At 40.5% G+C, this 23,259-nt stretch overlaps 1 protein-coding gene across 1 annotated transcript in view; it reads right to left on the reverse strand.

Annotated features, from left to right (window-relative positions):
* Positions 1 to 4,935: 4,935 nt before the first annotated feature.
* Positions 4,936 to 23,259, reverse strand: part of snx2 (sorting nexin 2) — a 32,794-nt gene continuing 14,470 nt past the window's right edge. Inside the window, exons 7-15 of the mRNA XM_028578136.1 lie at positions 21,335 to 21,413; positions 20,502 to 20,577; positions 16,541 to 16,654; positions 15,680 to 15,773; positions 15,385 to 15,590; positions 13,898 to 14,041; positions 7,942 to 8,022; positions 7,697 to 7,768; positions 4,936 to 7,124 (exon numbers count right to left, since the gene is read on the reverse strand). Coding sequence (XP_028433937.1) covers positions 7,074 to 7,124; positions 7,697 to 7,768; positions 7,942 to 8,022; positions 13,898 to 14,041; positions 15,385 to 15,590; positions 15,680 to 15,773; positions 16,541 to 16,654; positions 20,502 to 20,577; positions 21,335 to 21,413 — 917 coding nt within the window. The 3' untranslated portion in view covers positions 4,936 to 7,073. The remainder of the gene's footprint in view (positions 7,125 to 7,696; positions 7,769 to 7,941; positions 8,023 to 13,897; positions 14,042 to 15,384; positions 15,591 to 15,679; positions 15,774 to 16,540; positions 16,655 to 20,501; positions 20,578 to 21,334; positions 21,414 to 23,259) is intronic.

Below are 23,259 nucleotides of genomic sequence, written 5' to 3' on the forward strand. Positions count from 1 at the left end.
AATTTAATGTTATGTCGTGAAACGAGAAGTTGATGTAGCTTGAATGTACTGTACATTGTCCAATCTGCATGACATTTACATTTTCACACCTGGAATTTTATTAGAATCCTGGTCTAAGGACATCTACATGGTTCTCGGGCTTGGGAGTGGAAAATTGGCTCTATAGCGGCCCCCAAACAGTTTTCAAAGTTAAAGCTCCCTCCCTTAAAGCAACACCAAAGCACTTTTCCTCTTCGGTCCCCCTACAGGTTGAAAGCGGAATTGTCCATTACCGTTCTCATTCAAACTACAGATCCGCTCCCCGATCTGGCAAACTTGCATAGTGCGGTTAGAGCCGACAGAGGGCCGCAAAGCGAATGCACAAGTGCCGTTCACCCTGTCACGAGTTGATGAACCGCTGAAACGATTTTGGAAACATTATTTTAAGGTACAAAAGAATCTTTGGTGTTGCTTTAAGGACTTGCCCTTATAAGTCTGTTTTTGTCATGTTCCACCATTCAACACATTCTGGTGATGCCATCGTAAATGACTGGAGTGTTTCCACAGACACACACTTCAGTTGAACAATATACAGTTTACGTCTACTCTACTAATCTTTGTCAATTTTCGCTGTAACTAACCGGAAACCATAATGCTTCGGCCTATATGCTTATTTTTACATTTATAGTGGTGGCGCCCTTTAGCGGCCGTAGTATGATGGGAGCAAAGCAGAAAGTAATGATACAAAGTATAAGAGCGCCAAATTTCACATAAGGAGGTAGGTTGGGGTAGCCTCGTGAGACCGTCCTGATCTCGCGAGCTCCAGTTTTCCACTCGCAGATCAGTCTGGCATCTTGAGATAGAGAAAATTTGGAGCCGTTAGCCAAACGACCGGGCCAATCAGCTTTGGTTTTGAGGTGGGTTAGGTGGTGATGACAGATAGACAGATGGTTTATCCAATCAGCTAACCAGTATTTTCAGACAGCGGTAGCCCTAATTCTGTTAGCCACTCGCTAATACTTTTTTTTCTCTTGGATCCTTCTTTTGGAATATGGTCCGGGAACCTGAAATGGGGCCTTTTATTCCTAAATTCTCGTTACACAAACGGCAAATCTCCTTTACCGACATGTTGCTTGCATGCTGAGCTAACGAGCTATGCTTTGCCTACAGCAGCAGGGGCGGGCTTGTGGTTGTATTTTCATACGCTTCGTGGATCTGACTGGTTGATTTGGCCCGTCTATCACCAACATAGGTGATAGACAGATGGTTCATCCAATCAGCTAACCAGTATTTCCGCCCCTTCCCAAAAGTTCTCCAACGGAAAGTTCCGAGATGGATATGCCGAGCAAATGCGAAGCAATCCATCTGGCGGAGTCAGGTTAAGGTTGGGGTGGGCCAAACAAAAACTGGACTTTTTAACCCGGAGACTGGGGTTTGTGTCCTTCTTGACCATATTCAAGTAAACTGCAAGTTTCTTTTTTTTTTACTTCATGGAACTAATTGAGCTACGTTCCGTTCTGCATCACATGCTCAACATGAAGTTTCTCTCACCTCTGTAGTTTCTGGTGCGCCCAAGTGGGATTGACACCATTTGGTGATTTTAATTTAAAAGTAATTTATTCATGGTATGTTTGTATGTCATTCAGTGTACAAGTAGGCATGATACGGTGCATGTTCCGAGCATTTTTCACATTCAGTCTGTGAGTATTTTGTGTTCTTGTGTAACCAGTAAAGTTTGAATTAAGATCTGTGTGTGTGTGTGTGAGACTGTGTCTGTGTGTGTGTGTGTGTGTGTGTGTGTGTGTCAGCCTTGTGCATGACAAACTGGTCCAATTTCAGGCGTGTCGCGGCAGCTGGCTGATATTTGTCTCACTGGCGTTAGCGTTGTTGTTGTTGTTGCGGCCCTTCTTCCTCCTCCTCCTCTTTTTAGTTTCCCCTCAGATTTGAATCGGCAGGGGGGGGGGCTGCGGTCTGTTCCCTCCTCTGACAGCGCAGAAATAATTACAGTACAACCTTCCCCCCTCGCTCGCTGTTATATTAGCCCTCTTATCAGGCTGCTGAGGGGGGTAGTTGATCAACTAAGGTCACTGTATCCTGACCACAGCACAACAGCTACACCGCCATTTGGAGATATGATAAATAAAAGCCGGGGGTTACGCTGCAACAACACTGTTATCTGCTACCGAGTGCTTTTTGTTTCATTCTCTTCCCTCCCTGCACCTCGTCTGTGTTTGTGTCTCCGGAGAATAGAGGAGAAAGTTAAAGTAGCCGATGGAGAGAATATGGAAACCTAAGAGTGTCTGCATGATTTGGCGCAATAATAAAATCCTTCTGCATGATTGAGAAGCTTAAAGCAGAAAAGGTATGTTTTATTTCCCAACTCCGCAGTGATAGCGTGAGAGGTTGGGGGGGGGGAGGCTATGGTTGTAAATGCGACTACATTATTCTAAAAGCGGGTCGGAGACAGCTGCGCTGGTGTGAGCGGAGATAATAGATGCACCTACATTATCCTGAAGTGGCGGGGAAATTGAGGGGTTAGGGGGGTGAGCAGAACAGATGTGCCTACATTATTCTAAAGCCAGATTGATAGCGACGGGGGGTCGAGACGGAAGGTGTAAAAATAAATACATCTCCATTATTCTGGAGTCATGTGAGAGCGAGAGGTTAGAGTTAGCGAGGAAAACAAATGCAGATGCATTATTCTGGAGTCAAAGTGAAAATTTTAGAGGTGGAGGTGAAGCTGGAAAAGTGGATGCACCATTACTCTTCGGTTTAAGTGATAGTGGGAGGTTAAGGATGCAGGTTTACCTACATTATTCTTAACCTGAAAGACAGGAGGACCACAGTATATCTTGTATATTCTGTAAGGGAAAGTCATATTAAGAGGGGAGGATTTAGAGGGTGAACTACAGCCTAATATATTATTAGAGCAACGGCTACAAGGACTGTCACCTTTTATTCAAAGTTCATGGGAAAAAAATGTATATTCAATCTTGATGCCCAAATTCACAACTGAAGAAAAATGTTGTTATCCAGCAGGGGGCATCTGTGAAATGCACGGTCACATTATAAAGCTTGCCTTGTTGCCCTTATTAAATAAAACCATTTGTATTATCTTCATTGAAGCAAAACAGAGGAGACTTGTAGGCCTCGCAGAACGGATAATCATGATTCCAAACAATCTAAGTAATGTGAAGAAACATTTTGGATTTTTTACCACAGTAAATTGAAAAATCATGATAAAGATAAGGCTTTATTTTTGCTGAATTTAAGAAACCCAACTGTCCTACAGTCACGTTACAACAACAGATATGGGGAGTCATCTGTAAGCAGAGGAGGAAGTGCAAAACATTCTGTGATGGCCCACTGAAGAATCCCGTGAAATGAACACGGCCCCTTAAGTTAAGGAAAAGGTCGTGGGTGGGCTTATGTTTCACTTGACACGCGGGACAACAACGGGATGGTTGGGTTTAGGAAAAGAAGAAAGCGTTGGTTGGGTTTAGGAAACATGAAAGGTCTCCTGGGTCCTGTGTTGGTTGACCCATCCACCACTCCAACCAACCTCCCAACCCGGATTTTTGGGCATTTATACTGCTACTCGCTATCGTAGTTGCTCTTAATGCTACGTCATCTTCTCATTGACTTCACATTGGCATTGTTTTCCGTGATGGCCACACGGAATTAACAGTTTGTGGTCATTTCACGGAATTCTGTGAGACCGGGCTGTTGTTAGGGGTTGCTCATGTGTTTGAGGTGGTTGATAAGTGATTGCTACAGTGTTACTGGTTGGTTTCTATGTACATTGTGGCTACAGTGTTTGTTGTGGTTGCTAACTCGTTACTAGGTGATTGATTAACGTTACTTATCAATAGTATAGCAAGCAAACAGTTACTAAATAGAAAAAAAAAGGAAGAATTGATGCTTTAAAATATTGTTAAAATATATACGATGAAATATTGTATATTTTGCAAATGATTTTACTCAATCATTGTGACTTTCACACATTTAAAAACTATGACAAATCTGCAAACTGTAAAAATGACCAAATTAATTCTGTCAGCAATACATAAACACATGAAAATACAATCATTTAAAAAAAAAAAAAGATGACACTTACCTCAAATGGCAACATCTCAACTGGTGATGCTGCAACGTGAAAGAGAAAACAAACAGTGACAGAAAGATGAAAGAAGATGACGAAGACTTTCGTCTTTCACAGAAACCTGCAGCGTGATTATGACAGCTAGTCGATCCTGTGACAGCCACAATGCAAAGTAACGTACAGCCCACTTTCTGACAGCACTCTGCCTATATTCACAGTGTGTGTGTGTGTGTGTGTGTGTGTGGGTGTGTGTGTGTGTGTGTGTGGTATATGCAGAGCGGAAGCCTCCTGACAGTATGTGTGAATCTTTTCCAGTCTCTGCATTATCACTTTGAGGTTCTGACAATTCGACTCCGTGGAATAAAATAAAAAAATAGAGCAGGATAAGATCCTCACGGCTCACACAATACACACGCGAGTACAGTGACAGAGGACAGGTGACAGGAAAGGTACGCAGCTCAGGATTGGCTGCCTGTAGGCAAAGTTGTGCATATCATGAGGGTAACAATGCTCCTTGAACACCTCTGTACATCAGCAGTGAGCATTAAATATAAAAAAAATACAGAGTATATTATCCTGAAGAAAAACTTTTTTATCTTGTGCACAGGATACAGATTTGTGTGCACAAATGATCTTTTAACATCTTGTGAGCACATGATAATAAATTCAGTTTTGGGGACTTCAGTTGCTCCGTTGCAGATTATTTATAACTTATCTTGTACGTAAGCTTTAAAAGTAAGTGAATAACATTTGGTGTCATGAGTTTTCATTTTAAGCATCAAGGAAATAACATCTAACAACAGAAGCAAGTAAGGATTAAATATGTTGAATGATTATAACCCAGTCCAACCACAGATGAGATACATTCCTTTATTGTAATTAAAGTTCTGAAACGTCTGCTCTGCGCAGCAGGAATGCCATGTCAAAACCAAAAGACTTTAAAAAAAAAACAACAATCTGCTCAATTAAAGAATTTCATCATCATTTGTGAAAACAACAAAAAATAAAATCAACTGAATGTTCTCAACAACTGCACATCATTTAGGCGGCAAGAAAATGTGGAATAAAACATGGAATAAAATACAAAATTGTAGCAATCATTACAGTGTTTTATGATTAACGATTAAGGAGTAGTGGGAGATGAGGATGAATGAAAACTCCAGTTTTGATTTCAACTTTAATACAAGATTTGTAGCTTCTCTGATAGATTCAGGATGTCAGATTTTATTCTGATAACGAAGTGTGCTTTAAATCCAACAAAATAAAAATCAAGAAACAAATTAGCAGTTCAATATTTCTAACTGTAGCCTTCACACTGATCAATAGGAAGAGAAACCGTCTGAGGCTGCTCTCTGGACGGACACACACTGTCACCAGACAATCACTCACTTCCTCCACACCTGAAAATACTCTGGCACTCTTACTTCTGGCTCTAGTTCAGTCTCCTTCAACAGGGAATCCTTCCTCTGCGGTGGGAATGCTTAGAGATGCTAACAAGCACATCATTTGTACTGCAAAGGTTGATGAAGTCATGAAATGCATCTTCAGCGCTGGTTTGGTGTTATACTTTCCAAACACAGGAACATATTAATAAAGTGGAAAGGGGCTCAGTGCTTTTAAGGGAAACTCTCCATCCTTTGATACATTAAACACTGCATAACTCACATTAACTATGGGTAATAATTAAGCTTTTCAAGGTAGAAGACAAATCTAAAAATAACAAAAATTACTTTTCTGAGTTTACCGATGTTTATGAGACAGCAGCAGGGAACTGAACCGAGAAGCGAGATTCTTCCTCCTCTGCTCTCATTGGCTCAAAGAGGACAGTAAATGAGAAAACGTTGCCTTCACTTGCGATCATACAGCAACAAAAACAGGGGCTCTTGTTTTGCAATGGAAGTGAGGGGGAAGTGAGTGAGGTGACAGGAAGTACAAGACACAAAATAACAAAGAGGATGCAGTCAGCCGTCCTTCATCACTGACTCCGGATCAGTTTCACAGCTTGCGTTCCAAACTAAGACGAAACCTCAGATAGTCAAACTTAAAAGGTTTGTTTTGGGAGTGTTAGTGGTCCCCACGTTTACCTGCTGATAGTAGCATTACAACTAATAAGGCTGGATAAAAATGCTATAATGTTAAAATGTTACTTACGGATAAAATATGGATAAACATTTTCACATTCCTAGTTTCAAAGGCAGAGACAATGAGCTGAAATAAAATCTGCTCCGTTGAAATAAAAAGTCAAAGGTTCAAGTCCTCGTTAGGAAAGAACTACAATTCCTTTACCTTAGAATGTGGATATACTGTATGTTTTTGTTGAGAAACAGAGGTTAATCATTAAAAATAAAGTACGAAGTGAGACTGCTCCACCCATGTCTCCACCCACCCATTCCATTTGTGTCTGGTGAAAAAAAAAAAAAAAAAAAAAAAAGAAATGAACAAAGTGCCTCAAAAAAAACAAAGTTGTAAAAACAGACAGCACGTTAGAATCTGTTTGGAGAGGAAAGCCATCACCAGGGTCATAACTCATGCTGCGTTCATGTCGTATGGGAATATGAGCTTCAGGCTTAAAAATAACATCGCAGGTTGAATGTTTATATAAACAGAATCCCATACAGGAACTCAGATTTTGAATGTTGCTGAATTCCAATAACACTTAGAAGGAGATAGTTTGAGAAGTGCAAGACTGTTGTGAACATTACAGTATTATTGTAAAAGCATCAATCAAGAGAACAATTACTCTGACAGGACGTGAACGCAACACTGAGTTCAGCAGAGAAAAAAAGAGGCATAAAAGATGAATAAGTGTAAATTCAAAGAGAGGTTTGATGTTGATTTTTTTTTAACTGCAGAAAAGTCACTTGGAGCTGATTCGCTGCCTTCACTGCTCTTCTTCAGTCTGGGGATAAACAGGTGTAGGAGGACCGGTGCATTATGGGTAGTGTAGTTTGACCGGAGCCAGTCAGGACTGTCTGTTGTGTTTGTGTGAACTCTATGAGATGGCCTTGGCCTCGGGTAAGAAGGCATCCCAGTATTTTATCAGCTATGAGAGAAAAATAAAAGGATTCACTTTTCATTAATGTGCCACAAATGTTTTCTGGTTCTATCTAAAAGTAAAAAGTTGTAGTGTAAAATATATTTTGTATTTAACACATTTATGGAAGTCTGTGGCTGCTTACTAACATAAAATACTTATATCAAATTGAACTGTGTGTTAAAATTTGTCTTTGACAAGACTCACAAATAAAAAAGCATGTATAACATGTACCATTTTGTATTCACTATGAATTATGCCCTACGTTATCATTTAATCTGAAAAATTAAATAAAAATGGCCTAAAGAATCCTGCCATTGGGATTTTTTGTTGATGTTGATGATGAATTTTAATTATTACATTTTTCTTTAGTCATACATCATGCGCACCTGAAGGCAAAATTAAATTTCAATTAAATTAATTTCATTTTAATATTGGCAGCCGCAGACTTCCGTATTTTTGAGTCATCTATGTGAGTTATTGTATTTCACATCATTTTATATTGAACCGTTATGCAAACTATATACACAACAGTATTTTTACTATAATATTAATAATAATAAAAATGTCTTTGTCTTTACCTGCTGTTGTGTTTGAACCAGTGACTCCAGGTATTTAATAATGATCGTTTTAAAGTCCTTCACTCTCTCTTTCTGTTGGAAAAAAAATTCACACATTTTAATTTTTTGTATTATACAGATAACTTGAGGATGTACCTCACATCAACAGATGAACATTCATTCTTTTATTCACCAAACCATTCATTAGAAAGCTCATTCACTCAGTCATTCCCCTCCTTATTCATCCATCCATCAGATCTCCTCACCTCAAACCTGCTGACTTCTTTGCGTATAGTTTTTGAGATTTGTTCAAATTCTCTCTCTCCCTGCTCGACCTTCCCCTCCAGCTGAAAAACACAAAGGAAGACAACATTTGTAATTTTTGCGTTCCCGTTTCATACGGGGAACCTTGTTGGCCAGAATAGAATAGTTTGATGAATAAATTTCTAGCTGTGGAGTCTCTAAACCCTTCTGCAAACCTTCAGACTATCAGGATCACCTGCAGCTTTATACCGAAACTTAACAGTGAAGATTGGTACAGATGGTGTCAGTTTAACCAAACTGCAACAACAATAAAACAACTAACTGTCCACACTGTATGACTCCACTGATTACTGGATTTTCAGGGCTGATACTGATATCGATATTTGAGAGTTTTGCAATAATCAGATAACAATAGATTGGCGGTATTTACAACATATATATCTTGATATGGATTTCTTGGATTAGTTTTGTTTTCTTTTCTAATTGTGAGGAAGCTGGACATTTTACGGTTGGAAGATCTACTTGTTGATGTTGATGGTTTCTGGTAGACAAACTTTTTATATTGACACCGTTTCTAAAGTACCCCAAACCTAGCTAATATCGGTCGATTTATCGGTCTAGTTGTACTGCCAATTTAAACAAGAATATGTCCAAAATGTTTTCCTCCAAGAGCTCAATCAATTAAGGAGACTGCATTTGTAAACTCTAGCTTTAAAAGATGTACATTTAAATCTGTGGAAAAGTTCAGTTTAAACGGTTTTCTAAATCATGCCACACAAATTTAAATTCTGAATCCATGTATTCAAAAATATTGTAATTCTGTATCTTCACATAGAGTACTGTACAAACAAAGATTCCCCCAGCAAACAGCTGCAATATTTTTTACATGTTTTCCCCATTAGGATGTTGGTTTGGTGACTATATCCTTTTAATTATTTTTTTTGAAAAGAATAAACTTTTTATGCAGCAAGTTCACAAGATTTGTAAAATAATAAACTTGTTAAGTTGACATGATTGTTATTATGTGCTTTCATTCTGGTGACTCTGACCAGCACTAACTTTGAACTGATCAAATAATTAGTCTTGCATGTATTTCCATCAACTGTAATCAACTGGCAGGTCAGAGGTGATACTTGTAGTTTATTAATTGAAGTCATGAATAATTACTTAACTAACATAACAACCGGCTGTTAAATGAGTCTTTAAAAGGCTGAAATAATGATGGAATATAATTAGCTGGTTACAGTATATGAAGGATCGGACTACATAATAATGCTCTGTAAGCCTTGTGGATGCAAGTCAATACAGCTACGTTCAGACTGCAGGCAAAAGTGGCCCAAATCTTTTGGGGTTAAGTGACTAGGTCAGACTTCTTCAGATAGTGTGAACACTCAAATCTTGCCCAGATCTGATTTGAAAAAATCTGATTTAGACCACTTCCATATGTGGTCCTGAATCAGACCCAGGTCTGATTGTTTTCAATGCGGCCGCAGTGTGAATAACCGAGGCGGATTTGATGAGACTTTTACGTCGTCGACATTTGTCACAATTATGCGCCGGCGGGAGTTAGCCCTCCAAACAGACAGTCAAATTAAAAACTTGACTAGGCCTACAAAATGGAGAACAGTGATGGAGGAAGTCAATGGAGGGAGAATGAGGTTTTAGACCTAATTAGTGTATGGGGAGATACTTCAATCAAAACTCAAAGGATCATACCTTAACCGCTCCGTTTTTGAAAAATTAGCAAATGAAATGGAAGAACGGGGAAGGTCCTCCATTACCTCCCTAACTTTAGTGCAACAGCGTGCTGCGTCTGATGTCATTGTTATTGTTCTTCTGCGCATGCGGGTCAGTTCGAAACGGCAAACAGTTCACACTGGAATCTGATATAGGCCACGTTTTAAACAGGTAATGTGAACATTCAATGTGAATCAGAATTAAGAATTAAGACTTGCTGTGTGAACGTAGCCTTTGTTTGACTATATGATCTCTTTGGTCACATGAAAGGGTTTGTCTGGTATTTGATTTGAAGTTTTGAGTTAAAATGTTGACCCCCCCCCCCCAACGTTCAGAAAGACACTTCCATAAAGTTATTCCAAAAGGACAATTTGAGAAAATGTGACCTACGCTGACAAACTACTTCATGTGACTCTGTGAACACCATTAACTGAACAGAAAAAAAATGAATGTTATCATGAAAATGTTCAACCAAATGGTAATAAATATGAAAAGGAAATGAGGCAACTAAAAGTTGTGAAGAAGGCAGGCAGGTGGACACAGAGCTGCAGACAGACAGACAGACAGACAGACAGACAGACAGACAGATAGACAGACAGACAGACAGACAGACAGACGGGGCAGGTCCTACCTCCTCAATCTCCTGGTTGAAGGAAGGCATGGCAGGGAAAATGCAACAAAATTTAATGAGGCAGGAAAAGAAAAAAATGTTCAGAGCTTCCAAAATCATAGAGGAAGATCCAGAGACATGAGCAAAGCACTGAGGAAAAAGCAAACCACCAACCAAAATGAAAGTCCTCCCTGTGGCTCTGTAATACTGAAAACAAGCTGCTGTTTACAGCTTCAAACCTGGAGATCTGCAGCGCTTTGATCTGTAAAGCCACAAGGGCTGAGAACTAAGCCTTCTGTTGCACCTTCTGAGCAGGAACTTTGAAAGAAAAAAAAAAAAAAAAAAAAAAAAAAGAAAAAAAAAAAATACACTTTTGGAGGAAAACTATTTTCTCAGAACACAACGGTGTCAGCAGCAGATATACAGCAGCAGGGTGTTTCTAACTCTGGCTGTTGTTCCTGTTTGGTGCCCACAGAGGGCAGTGTGGGTTAATCATCTGACAGCAGAGACTCTGAACGCACCACTGAGTTTTTATATATCACTGACTGTGTAAACGTTTGATATGATTAAGTGCAGAACTTAACTTACTGAACTTACACTGACATTAAATATACCTCAATATAATAACACACAACTAATGTGCACAAAATATGATGATCTTGTATTTTATATCAAACCGTGAGTCCTGATCTTTCCTGATAGTATAGAGTCTGTTAAATGGATGGCATTGAGTTCAAGTGTATTTGTCAATGCAGCCCTTAAACAATGTGTTTAACTGCATTTTATTACAGTAAAGTTACATTCAAAACATCTGTTCACATCTCTGTTGTTGTTTAAGCTATAATTTCTACCTGTGCAGTGAAAACTTTAAATGCGGATTGTGTTTTTAACATGTTGCATATCTGTGTGAGGCAGAAAAAGATGACAGACTGAAGGTTGTTCTGCACATTAGAACTAATTTATGGCTCCTTTTATACTATATATTTTGATCAATTGACAAATTATACCTGGGGAAAAGGCACGTATGCACGTAAATAGATATTTTTTAAATGTATTTTTTAGAAATTATAACTATTAAATCATATTGTCGCAGCAGGAAAGAACAAGACGAGTTTCTTTACAGCTTTTATTCCCTCTGCTGACAATCTTTTCCACACGAAAAAATATTCAGGACGTGGCATACTTTGGGGGCTTTGATGCTGTGATGAACATCGGAGGTAAGGATATTTCATTTAAACAAAACTTAAAATATCATCTCTGTGTGTTCAGTTATGACAACCATAGGAAGTAAGGATTTTGATGTAAATTGTGGCAAAATGGCTCTTTCCCTTCAGATTATGGACTCTACATGCATTCACAGTGTAAAGCGGTCTTATCTGTAGCATTACTGTGTTGTGTGTAGCAGCTGCTCACCAGGTTTCCAGCACCAACAACAGCAGCGTGAAGTAAAACTCTTCTTCTGGCTTCAGAAAAAGCCTCTGTGTGTTTTCTGTTGGCTGTTGTCAAGGCGTGAACCAAAACCCGACTCCTGACAGGCGGCAAAACTCTTGTCGGCTCCAAATAAATGTTGGTTGTAACTCTACTGTCCTCGTCTGCAGCTTCTGACAGCCTCCCCCAAAACTCCCCCCAGCCTCCTTCTAAAACCCCACATCTGACAGCTCCTCCGCTCTAATACCAGACCCCCGACCACGCCAGCTGTGTGTGTGTGTGTGTGTGTGTGTGTGTGTGTGTGTGTGTGTGTGTTCCTGACAGAGAGGATGAATTTGTGCGGTGACAGCTTCAACAGATGCTCTAATAAAGTACTTTTCTACTCTCTCCTGCTCTTGTTTGTCGTACAGTACTGAGTTCATGGGAAGTCTGCAGACTGAAAGAACACAAGATTTATATATAAAAAAAAATAGAGAAGAGAAAGTTTTCACATGACTGAACCGTGAAGGTGCGCCTGCTTTAGCTGACTGGACACACCAACAGCCTCCGAGAGAGGAGAGTGACTGAGCGCAACGGTTCACTTGATAAAGTACAACTAGAGTTTGAACCATACGGTGTATAAACATGTATGGTTATTAGAGTTGCAAAGATGAATCGATTAGTTGTCAACTCATTAATTAATCGCCAACTATTTTGATAATCGATTAGAGTCATTTTTTATGAAAAAATAAAAATAAAATTCTCTCATTCCAGCTTGTTAAATGTGAATATGTTCTAGTTTCTTCTCTCCTCTGTGACAGTAAACTGAATACCTTTGAGTTGTGGACAAATCCATACATTTGAGGACGTCATCTTGGGCTTTTGGGAAACTTTTTTCATCATTTTCTGACATTTTATAAACCAAACAACTATTTGATTAATCGAGAAAATGACCTACAGATTAATCAACAGTCAAATGAATCGTTAGTTGCAGCCCTAATTATTATCATACTAATAATGTGGTATTTAATTAACCAGTGTACTAATTATTTTAAATGAAGGAATCAGGACTACAGCTTTAAAGTGATGGTTCAGAGTAATTTCACCCTAGGGTCCTTTGCACCATGACCTCGAGCCAAATACCCCCCCAGAAGCTTTTTTCACCTGGGTCGAACATTGGGAGAGTTAGCGTAGAGTAGCGTTATCAGCTGAATAGCTTAGCGCAGGGGCTAATGGACCCACGTTTGTATCTCGTAAGTTACCCTACTATTAATGCCCAAAATGATACCAAACGTCTACTGTAGTACAACTAGTTTATTTACTCATAAAACGATGGATTGGAAAGTTTGTAAGTACACCAGAAGTTTATGTAAATAACACTTGCCTGCTGGTTTCTGTTCTCTGTTGTTGTTGTTGCTGCTGTAAGACGAGTGCTTAGGGCCGTCTACAAATTACAACACCGAAAAGAGATGCAACAAAAATATTTTTTTAATTTAACTTTTTTTTGTGCTGTAGTATAACTAGCAGGAGACAAGTAATAATTGAGGTAAGTTTGGAGACATTACCTTATTTAATCATTAAATAAATAAATATTTTTGTTGCATCTCTTTTCGGTGTTGTAATTTGTAGACGGTCCCTAAGCACTCGTCTAACTGCAGGTAGCAGCAGCAGCAACAGAGAGCAGAAGAGAGCAGGCAAGTGTTCATAAACTTCTGGTGTACTTACAAACTTTCCAATCCATGGTTTTATGAGTACATAACCTATTTGTACTAGTGTAGACGTTTGGTATCATTTCGGGCATTATTAGTGGGGTCATTTACGAGATACAAATGTGGGTCCATTAGCCCCTGCGCTAAGCTATTCAGCTGATAACGCTACTCTACGCTAACTCTCCCAATGTTCGACCCAAGTGAAAAAAGCTTCTGGGGGGGTGTTTGGCTCGAGGTCATGGTGCAAAGCACCCTAGGGTGAAATTACTCCGAACCATCACTTTAATGAAAACGATCATCAGGCGTCAGAGCAAAAACCTGCAACGCCACAATTTCTTCAGAGACCGGACGTGTTTTTCCTGCACTGGTCAATTTTGAGATTTTGGGCCTGTTTTATTATTAGATTTTCTTCCATAACTAGTGGAAAGCCATCCAAAATAAGCATTTATAATTACTACACTTAATCCGTTTGGGTCTGTCCGTCTCTCGTCTCACCTCTTTGATCTCGTCTTTGGCCTGCTGCAGTTTGTCTGGTTTGTTGTTGAACTGCAGTTTGGCTTCAGCTTCTCGTTTCTTCTGCAGGAGCATCTGACTGTCCTGCCACTTCTGCCACGTCTTCATACGGTGGTCAAACACACCCTGCGCACGCACACACGCACACGCACACACACACACACTTTTAACAATGACTTCAATTTCAAGACCCATTGTTGATTTTATCATAGAGATAAACTTACCTAACCCAATGCCTTTATTTAAATTGGACAAGATCTCATTTGCACAAATATACACTAAAATGTTCACGGCCAGCTTAATTACTAAATGCATTCTGTAATTCTTTTTCGTAGCTGTGGTTTTGTTTTTGTTTTCTTCCGTTACAGCCACCGAGAGTTAAAGCTTTAGCTCAGTGTATTTTACATTAAATCAGCCACAAAAATGTAAAGGATGACCAAACTTAACTGAGCAGCAGAAGGACTTTTTGACACATAAAAAATAAATCTAAATAAATGTAGATATATATTTATATAAAGTCTAACTAAATGCTTTATGTGTTTGAGCTTATAAATGACAGGTCACATTTTATCTACTTTTTTTTTTTTTTTTTTTTTTTTTTTTTTAAATGGTTGGGTGGATTCAAATAAGGTTCAATAGCTGCAGTCACAACTCAATGAAATACAGCAGAATACGATCCACAACTTCAGACTACTGTACTAAAGTTCTCTTATCTGTAGTTCCATCTACTCCATTGTAGTTCTACTCTACTGTAATTTGACTCTACTTTCCCACTTCCTGTCTGGTTCCTACCTGGACTCGGGTGTTTGGTGTCCAGCAGCTCAGTAATTCAGCAGAACAGAGTTTTAGTCATTGTTACGGATTTTAAATAACAACCCTATTTACTCTGCAGAGGGTTTGATAGAGAACTCCAGTTAAAGGAACACGCCGACTTATTCACCGTATCCCCCAGAGTTAGAACTATATTCTCAGAAGGCAAAGCACTGCTACTTGGGCAGAGTGATTTGCTTGCTGCACCGGAGAAGCCCCTTGGTGAGGAGCAGAGAGTTCGCTCAGAGTTGGAGTAATAATCACTCTGCCCAAGTAGCAGTGCTTTGCCTTCTGAGAATATAGTTCCCAGTATGTATACGGTTAGAAGATGGCGGTGTCTCATGTAACCTTGTTATTTGTACACGCTGTGACTATACAAAACACAACATGTAAATAGGAAAATGTTGGTGTTATTTTGTCACTTATTCGGAGCAGTAGGCTAGATGGAGCCGGTTACCTCCAGGATCTATGCTAACCAGGCTAGTGGTGGGGGCCTCAGACACCCAAGGAGATGAGAAGGGTATGTATGGACTTATCTAACTCTGGGGGATACAGTGAATAAGCGAAAGTCCCAATAGGTCGGCGTGTTTCTTTAAAGGTTCAGTCGGTGTGTTATCATGGAGTTTGTGTTCTCCCACTACCAGCAGACCCGCTCGTACCTTGACAGCGGTGATGAGGCGGACGTAGTCGCCCAGTAACTCGGAGAACAGGTAGAAGTCTGCGTTGGCCTGGTCCTGGTGCAGCTGGTCGATCTTCTCCTCCACCTCGGCCAGCTGGGACAGAGCTCGGGACAGAGCCGTGTGGTCCTCGCTGTTCCCCAACATGGCCGCCGACTTGGCGAACTGCGCCGTGTTCACCGACAGCTCTGAAGAGGAGACGACGGGAGAAACTCAAGAGGCTGGTGCCAGAACGTGTGAGGGGTAGGTCTCAAAATATCTGGTTTTCAGATCGTACCTTTCCTGTGAAGGACCAGGGACTCCATGCTGGCATGAAGTTTCCTCAGCTGAACATCCAGATTCTCAAAATGCTGCTGCTTCTCCTCAAACCACTGACACCCCCCACACACAGACACAGACACACACACACACACACACACACTTTTTTAGTTTTTTGGACTAAAATAATCAAATTTTTCAGAAATCCTCTGTTACATCAGACTCTCACTTCCTTCTTTATTTCTTTCCTCCCATTTTCTTTCCTTTTTTATTTTACCTTTTCTTTTTTCCTTCCTTACTTCCTTCTTTCTCCTTCCGTATTTCCTTATTTACATCCTTCCTTTCTTCCTACCTAGTTCCTTATTTCCATGCTCACTTTATTGGGTTTCCTTTTTTCCTCTAATCCTAATTCCTTATTTCATCCTTCTCTACCTTACCTTCCTGTCCCCACATCCTTAGTTCATATTCCCTTTTTTCTTCCTCCCTTACTACATCCTTTTTCCCTCCATACTTCCCTTTTACATCCTCTTTCTTCCTCCCTAGTTCCTTATTTTTTCTTCCCTTCTTTACCCCCTCTAATTACTTACTTCATCCTTCTTTTCCCTAACTCCTCCCTATCCCTACTTCCTTCATATTTCCTTTCCATCACATTTGCTCTACATCCTTATTTTTCCTTTCTACCTTCCTGACCAAGGGCCATTATTTGTTATAGTAACGCTACTTTGTTATTCCACCTGGTCTTTCTTCCTTCCTCCCCAGCTCCCTTCATTCCTGTCTTTCCTTCAGCCTTACTGAGACCTCCTTCTCTCCTCTTCCCTCATTTTATTTCCTTTGCTTCATCCCACAATCCTCTCCTCCTCTTCCTTCCTCCTTCACTCACAGCGTCTGACTCGTTCATCTTGATGGTCATCTTGTTGACGGCTTCGGCGGCCTTGTTGACCATCCGGAGAAGTCCGGCGCTGCTCAGAGCCTGAGTGCTGACTGCACGCGGCAACTGGACAACAAACAAACACATAAACAGCATGAGCACTGAGGAACAGCCTGTTATTTCTCACTTATTTTCCACTAATTCTCTAGGTATATATCAGTCTAGATCCACAACGTTCCACTTCCGCGATTGCTCCGGTGCCAACGGAAGTTCCGCTGTATGTATTTCTTTTCGGCCGGATGTCCGTTACCTTCTGCTGTCTTTGTGTTGGCAAAGACTGTGGTTAACTGCTCCTCAGATCTCTGCAGGGTAATGACGTCTGTCCAATCTGAGCTTTCTGCTGCACGACCAAAACAACTTTTGAACGTACACATGTTCCACCAAAACAAGTTCCTTCCCGAGGCTATTTAGCAGAGGCACCGTTGCTCCGTCCGCCGCAGAGCACCGCCCAAGACGATTGTGATTGGTTTAAAGAAATGCCAAAAAAAACAGAGAGATGTCTTTTCTTTTTCTTTCTCTCGGTTTGTCTCATTTCAAATCTCTTTCATTTTATGTTTTGTACCGTTGCCCTCGCTGTTGAATTTGACCTTCTTTTGCTTGCTGTTCAGTTTCTCTTGTTTCTTTTCTTTCCATCTTTCGTCTCTCTAACTCTATCAAAGCTGTGCTCCCCCCTCCACCCCCCTGATTGTAATGTCTCCCACGTTTTAGCTCCAATCAGATGTAATGCGGCCGCTTTATGTGCCGAGCAACTTTAACAGCTGCAAAAACCGACTCAGAACCCATCGCGTCACTCTGTAAACACCCGGACGTCCATCTGAAAATAGGCCCATTTTTCTTCATTTTGGAAAAGTTAACTTTTTCCCCGGACATATAGGGTTTTCCTCTGACGCTGGAGCACATTTGCCCCCCCCTCCAATCTCATTTAACGGGAGCAACGGGGGACGGCTCGGTCCCCAGGGGGCCTCGCTGAAGGAGGGAGGAGGGTAAATGAGTGGAGGCAGGGTGGTAAAAATTGCTTTCAATTGCAGCCCTGTCCCATCCTCCCTCCCTCCCTCCCTCCCTCCCCATATCCACCCTCCCTCCTCTGGTTGTGTTTCATTAAGCCGGCCGGACGAACCGACACGCTCGGTCAAGCGTCCGAGTGATTCATCTGTTAAATCTGTGACATGAGGCCATTTATTCTGGACCCAACAACTGCCGGCTCCTTCCCAACGCAATCCCGCAAACAGTTAGGTGGGTGGCAGAGAGGGGGTGGGGTGGGGTGGGGATGAAATGTTACAGAGGATTTAGTCGGAGTGGACAGTAAAGCGAGGAAACAGGGAACGCCGCAGGCCCTTAAACCCTGAGGCAGTTTTTAGAGGCTTGTTGGTTTGACCTTGTCGGGACGCTTTGCTGCTTGTTGGGAAAAAGAAGTGAGGAAAACTCAGACCGACTGTTTGGCCCTTGTAGTGTGTGTGTGTGTGTGTGTGTGTGTGGAGGGGGTAGTTAATTGTTTTTGCCCCATTTGAGACGGTCTATCAGTCTGTCTCTTTGGTCCAGAGTGAGACATCTCAACAGGACATTACTGTGGATATCAAGGGTTCCCAGAGAATGCATCATGCATGACCCCTGACCTTTCTGCTGCTGTCAACCTGTAGCTCCACTTCATCATAAGACTGCTTAATAAGTCAGAATACAAGGTCCACAGAAGGTTTTTCTTTGGAATAAATCGCTAATAAATCAGAGCTTCATGCCGTTTTTGAGGAACCTGAATTATGATATATGTGTAGTAATAGTTTATCATGCAGCATGCAACACAATGAGAAGAAAGTGATTTGCTAGATTTGAAGAAAAACGGTTAAAAGAGAACATATCTTCAAATCAAGCACAATTATGTCAATGAACCTCCTATTAGAGACCGAATCATAATATTAGTTCACATTAACTTCGGGGTAGAAAACGCCTGCGTCCCGGACATACTGTACAAGCGCTGATCAAACGGGGACGTGGAACAACTGGATATACTCTCATCTTATTCATCTAAACTGGACGCTGGTGCTTTCACTTTACCACTTTCACTAACGTTAGCTTGGAGAGCTAATTTACCTGTTGGGCCAAGGACCAAAGAAAATGACACCACCCAAACTAGCAGTCAGTCCGACCGGCGGTAGGTTTTGCTGGTCGTAGCGCTTGATTTGGTTTATCAAAGACGCTAGCGAAGCAACACGGTACAGAAAATAAGCACAGCAGAAACGTCAGACAGGTCAGACCTCTGTGTTTAACTATAGGTCTTTAAATGTTACAGTTACGGCTGAAAATGACAACAGAAATAAACAAGTTTGTCGATTTCACACATCTCTGCTATTCAAATTAACTGCCATTTGTCTCCCCAGGAAGTGTCTTTTGTGTTAGCGTCACCAAAGATCCTTTATTCTAAAAGACAGCGCATTTTAAGCAGCGCCAATGGTATGCAACTGTACACACTTCCTGTCTCCTAAAGGGGCGTGGCCTTGTTTGAACGTGTGGTGAAGGTCGTGTGGATGGATGAAAAGTTCTATTTAAATAATTTGTTAATATGTTCTTTTGCTAACGTTAGATATTTAGTTGTTAGGGTGTTAACGAATGTTAGCTGACGTTAGCTTCTCTGTGCCAGATCTCGCGAGAGTTTGGTCCTGAGACTGAAACAGGTCTCAAACAAAGTTAATTTTCTCCGTCTGTAAAATGCCATTTTAGTGTCAGAGTGTCCTGGAGATATGTGGCTTGTGGAAAATGGGTCCAATATATACTTGGTGACTATGGGGAATCGGTCATAATCTGTGTTCACGTTCACTTCTGCACTCAGGACATGCTGCTAGTCTCCTAAAGAGGCGTGGCCGTGGCGGAGCCCACGTGACACAGATACAGGAAACTACTCCGAGTCTGGGCGTCTCGGTTCTAAACCGTCTCTGTCATGACGTCATGGTGATTCGATCCATAGCAAACTTATCAAGGAGTCAGAGGTCTTTAGTTGCAGAGTTGAGATCAGGAATCCTTCCTCGGGCCCTTTAGGTTGGCACGTTAAAAACATCCAGACGGACAACAGGTTGTGTGAGTTATGCGAATTAGGAGAAGTTGAGAATCAATCACATTTTCTTTTGTATTGTCCTTGTTACTGTATGACGAGTTAAGAATATCTATATTTAATGAAATGTCTGTTTTAAATCCAGAAATGTGACAATGAGAGAATGAAACGATTGTTTCATTTTAATGCAGTTTGTTTCTAAAGCTTGGAAAAAAATGCCAGGTTGGTAAATTTGTTTAGTATTATTTGTAATTATGGGACTACTCTTATGTTGCTCTTTTTCTAAATAATGGCGTCTTGTAAGCATGTTTGGGCATGTTTTTGCAAATATTATTTATGCATGACAATAATAATATAAATCAATCAATCAATCAATCAATCAATCAAATCAATTGAGTAAGCCCCTTAGAATAACCAAAGTCTTTATAATAACAATGTATAAATGTGTTTGGGGGGTCTCTGGTAATGATGAACCCACAGATAATTATCAGCTGACTCTCACCTGATCCAAAACTTGCATCTCATAACTACAGTATATTAGTTTCCCCAAGTGTTTTCAAGCAAAACTGAAACTCCAGAAATAGAAAAAGGACTTCAGAAAAAAATCAGGCATGTGTGCTCTGCGGTGTCGTAGTCACAGAAACAGACTGCAGATCACAGGTTTTGTTGATTTTCTGCATTGAGGCACTGATGAAGAAGAGGTTTCTGACTAACAATGCAGACTGTAGTCCACTGTTTAAGGCTGACTGGACTTTTTCATTTTAAGAAGTTTTAAATTGCCAGTAACATTGAAAAGGCATCAGGCTGTGAGAACTGCGGCTGAAACTAAATCACACCTGTGAGGAAACGAGAAAACATCATTCTTTGTTTTACCTCGGAGCTCTCCAGAAACAGCAGGACGTCAGGATCCTTCAGCAGGACGGGAAGCTTCACGGTTCTCATCAAATACCTGGAACAGAAGAAAGCTATTACTGAGCATGATGACCAGTTTCTAATCCAGTGATTGGTTATTCTCCTTGTTAGTTGTTGTAGGAAACCAGCTTCTTCTTTAATATGATTTGGTGTCTTGGTGATTTGGTTGGTGTAAAAAAAAAAACTATCCTTCCTTAATATTTAGAGATTCTCCGCTGTGTGTGAAAGGCTCTAATTAAAGAACGCCGCTTCCTGTGCGTGTGTGTATCTCTAACTTATCTCAAATTAATCACTATATTACCACAATCTAAATCCCAATGTTTAGTTTCATAAAATTAAATGAATCAATATTTTGCCCTCATATACTTATAATAATAATAATAATAATAATAATAATAATAATAATCATCTTAATTTATACAGCACTTTTCAAACTCCACGTTACAAAGTGCCTATTGTATTCACTGTTTGTCTTGTGGGTTTCATTTTCAAACAATAATTTAAAAAAGAAAACATCTCGATTTTCAGATGTCAGAGTGTCCCTGAATGCACCACAGAGGATGCATTTGAAAAGTGTTCCCGCTTATGACTGCATCATCACATGATGATAGTGTAACTGATGTGTCTAAATGCTGGATAACGCCTGCCTGAAAGTAAGGATTTGGATTTAGTAGATACCCATCTTGCATACGTCTCGTTTGTGCTGCTGACCATCTTGCAACCCAAAACCTATCAAATCAAACATGATGAATGCATTTTTTTTAAATGCATTCATCATTTTCTTCTCTTCGTACCTCTCAAGTGCCGACCGCCTCTTCTCCACAAACTCGTTGGACGACTGGTCCTCCTTCCCCACCTTCACCTTGGTCATCCCTGCGCAGACCAGGAGACGCTCATTAACATAACCGAATAACAACTGGGACGAGGGGCAGCCAGGACTAATTAACATTACACACATGCATACGATCTGTCGTCACTGACAGCTTTCACAAGGAAAGAATGAGTGTTTCATGGGTGAAAATATTTTGGTTTTGAACTCTGCTCTCCGGCTTGAAAGCGCTGTGTTTTATGTTGACACCACCTTGTGCCATATCATTTTGACATTATGCTCATTGGATATTGACGTTCATAAATAAGTGTTTTGGCATGCCTGGTCGAGTGGCGCTATATCCATGGTATTGAAGGGGGGGGATTTAATTCTTGCATGTTTTGTATTGTTGTGCATGAGTTAAAACCATCCCTCCCTGAACATAACACACATGCACACGTACGATCGGTCATCACTGACAGCTTACAGAGCTAAAGTTGAACCATGTTCACATTTCATGCTTTTAGGTTGTGGAAAGTCCTCTTTACAAATAGATGTTATTTGGTTTTGTAACATGGAAAACAAAACGCTGTACAATGGTCCAACGAGGCTGACAACTGAAAGGGCAGAAAGAGACAAAGATCCCACTGAGCAACAGTTGAATAAGAAGAGAAGAAATCAGTCAAAGAAACTGGAAGCGTAGCATCAACATGTTTGCAGATTTAAATAGGAACGATATTGCATTCGATAACAAGCTGGAATTAACAGGCAACGTGTTGCTCTAGCAAAGCTCTTCTTCAAACTTCACAACAGAAACAGAAGGTTAGTCTAGCGTTAGCACTGTACGACTATCTGTAGGTGTGTGAATCTTCACTGGTCCCACGATTCCATTATCCCGTCAACGATTCAAATCGATTTGATATCATGATGCAATATGATCCTCAATATTATTATATATATTGCTACACAGGGTTTTCATCAACAAATTCAAGCAGTCAGAGATATATATGAACTCCCCTTTTTATTGTATCTGCTTTTAAAAAAAGACACTTCCTGAATATAGCGGAGTTTGACCACAGCAGATAACAGACAAAAGACAAAAACAAAAAAAAGCACGTACCATCAGCAGGCAATAGGGCTGCAGCAATCGATTACTAAGGTTTCCTTTTTTAGGAAAAGCAACATTTGTTATTGCCAAATTGCATACAATAACAGAGATATATGCTAATATTTGTAAGCACCGGCCACATGGGCCACAAAGCCCGTTAATCTGTTGTACATTTTTGGTGGCCCAAATGTTAATCTTTCTCACGCCCTTCCCTTCCCCTTCATGCCTCTGGCTCTTTGCACTGGATATGCAAAAGAGCTGTTCACTAACCCGAGGGTAAATGTGACGGTACAAAGCTTACAGCAGGTCCATTCAACTATACGGTCATCATCGGCATGATCCGATGATGTCATTCATGTGCATATTAAGTAGCCATGAGGATTTACTGCTCCAGGGCTCGTTTGTTAGTTTACAAGAATTTGTCAAAATTTCAAGATTTGTAGCAAACTACTAAACAGTTTAGAAGTCATCACTATTTGCAGAGTTGCGTGCTGTAGTTGTGTAAAACAGCGTGGTGGACGAGAGCAGCAGGCGTTTATGTTACCTTGGGTCGTGTTCGTTCCGTGAAATGGATGATTTCTACTGAGATGATGTAGCATTGACCCTATGCTATTGTGGTAAGCTAGTTTGATTTTACGATTTTAGACTGTACAGAGTTTTCGTTTCTTTGCAGCTTTAAATGATCCCCAAACTTTCGGTTGCTTTTTCTTGCCTGTGTCTTCCCTTAACCCATCACTATTTTCGCTGCCTCCCTTCATTTGTAATCTGCGACGTCAGTCTCGTGTCCACAGAAGCGTCAGCCC

Source organism: Perca flavescens, chromosome 5, assembly GCF_004354835.1.
Source record: "Perca flavescens isolate YP-PL-M2 chromosome 5, PFLA_1.0, whole genome shotgun sequence".
NCBI classification, from domain to species: Eukaryota; Metazoa; Chordata; class Actinopteri; order Perciformes; family Percidae; genus Perca; species Perca flavescens.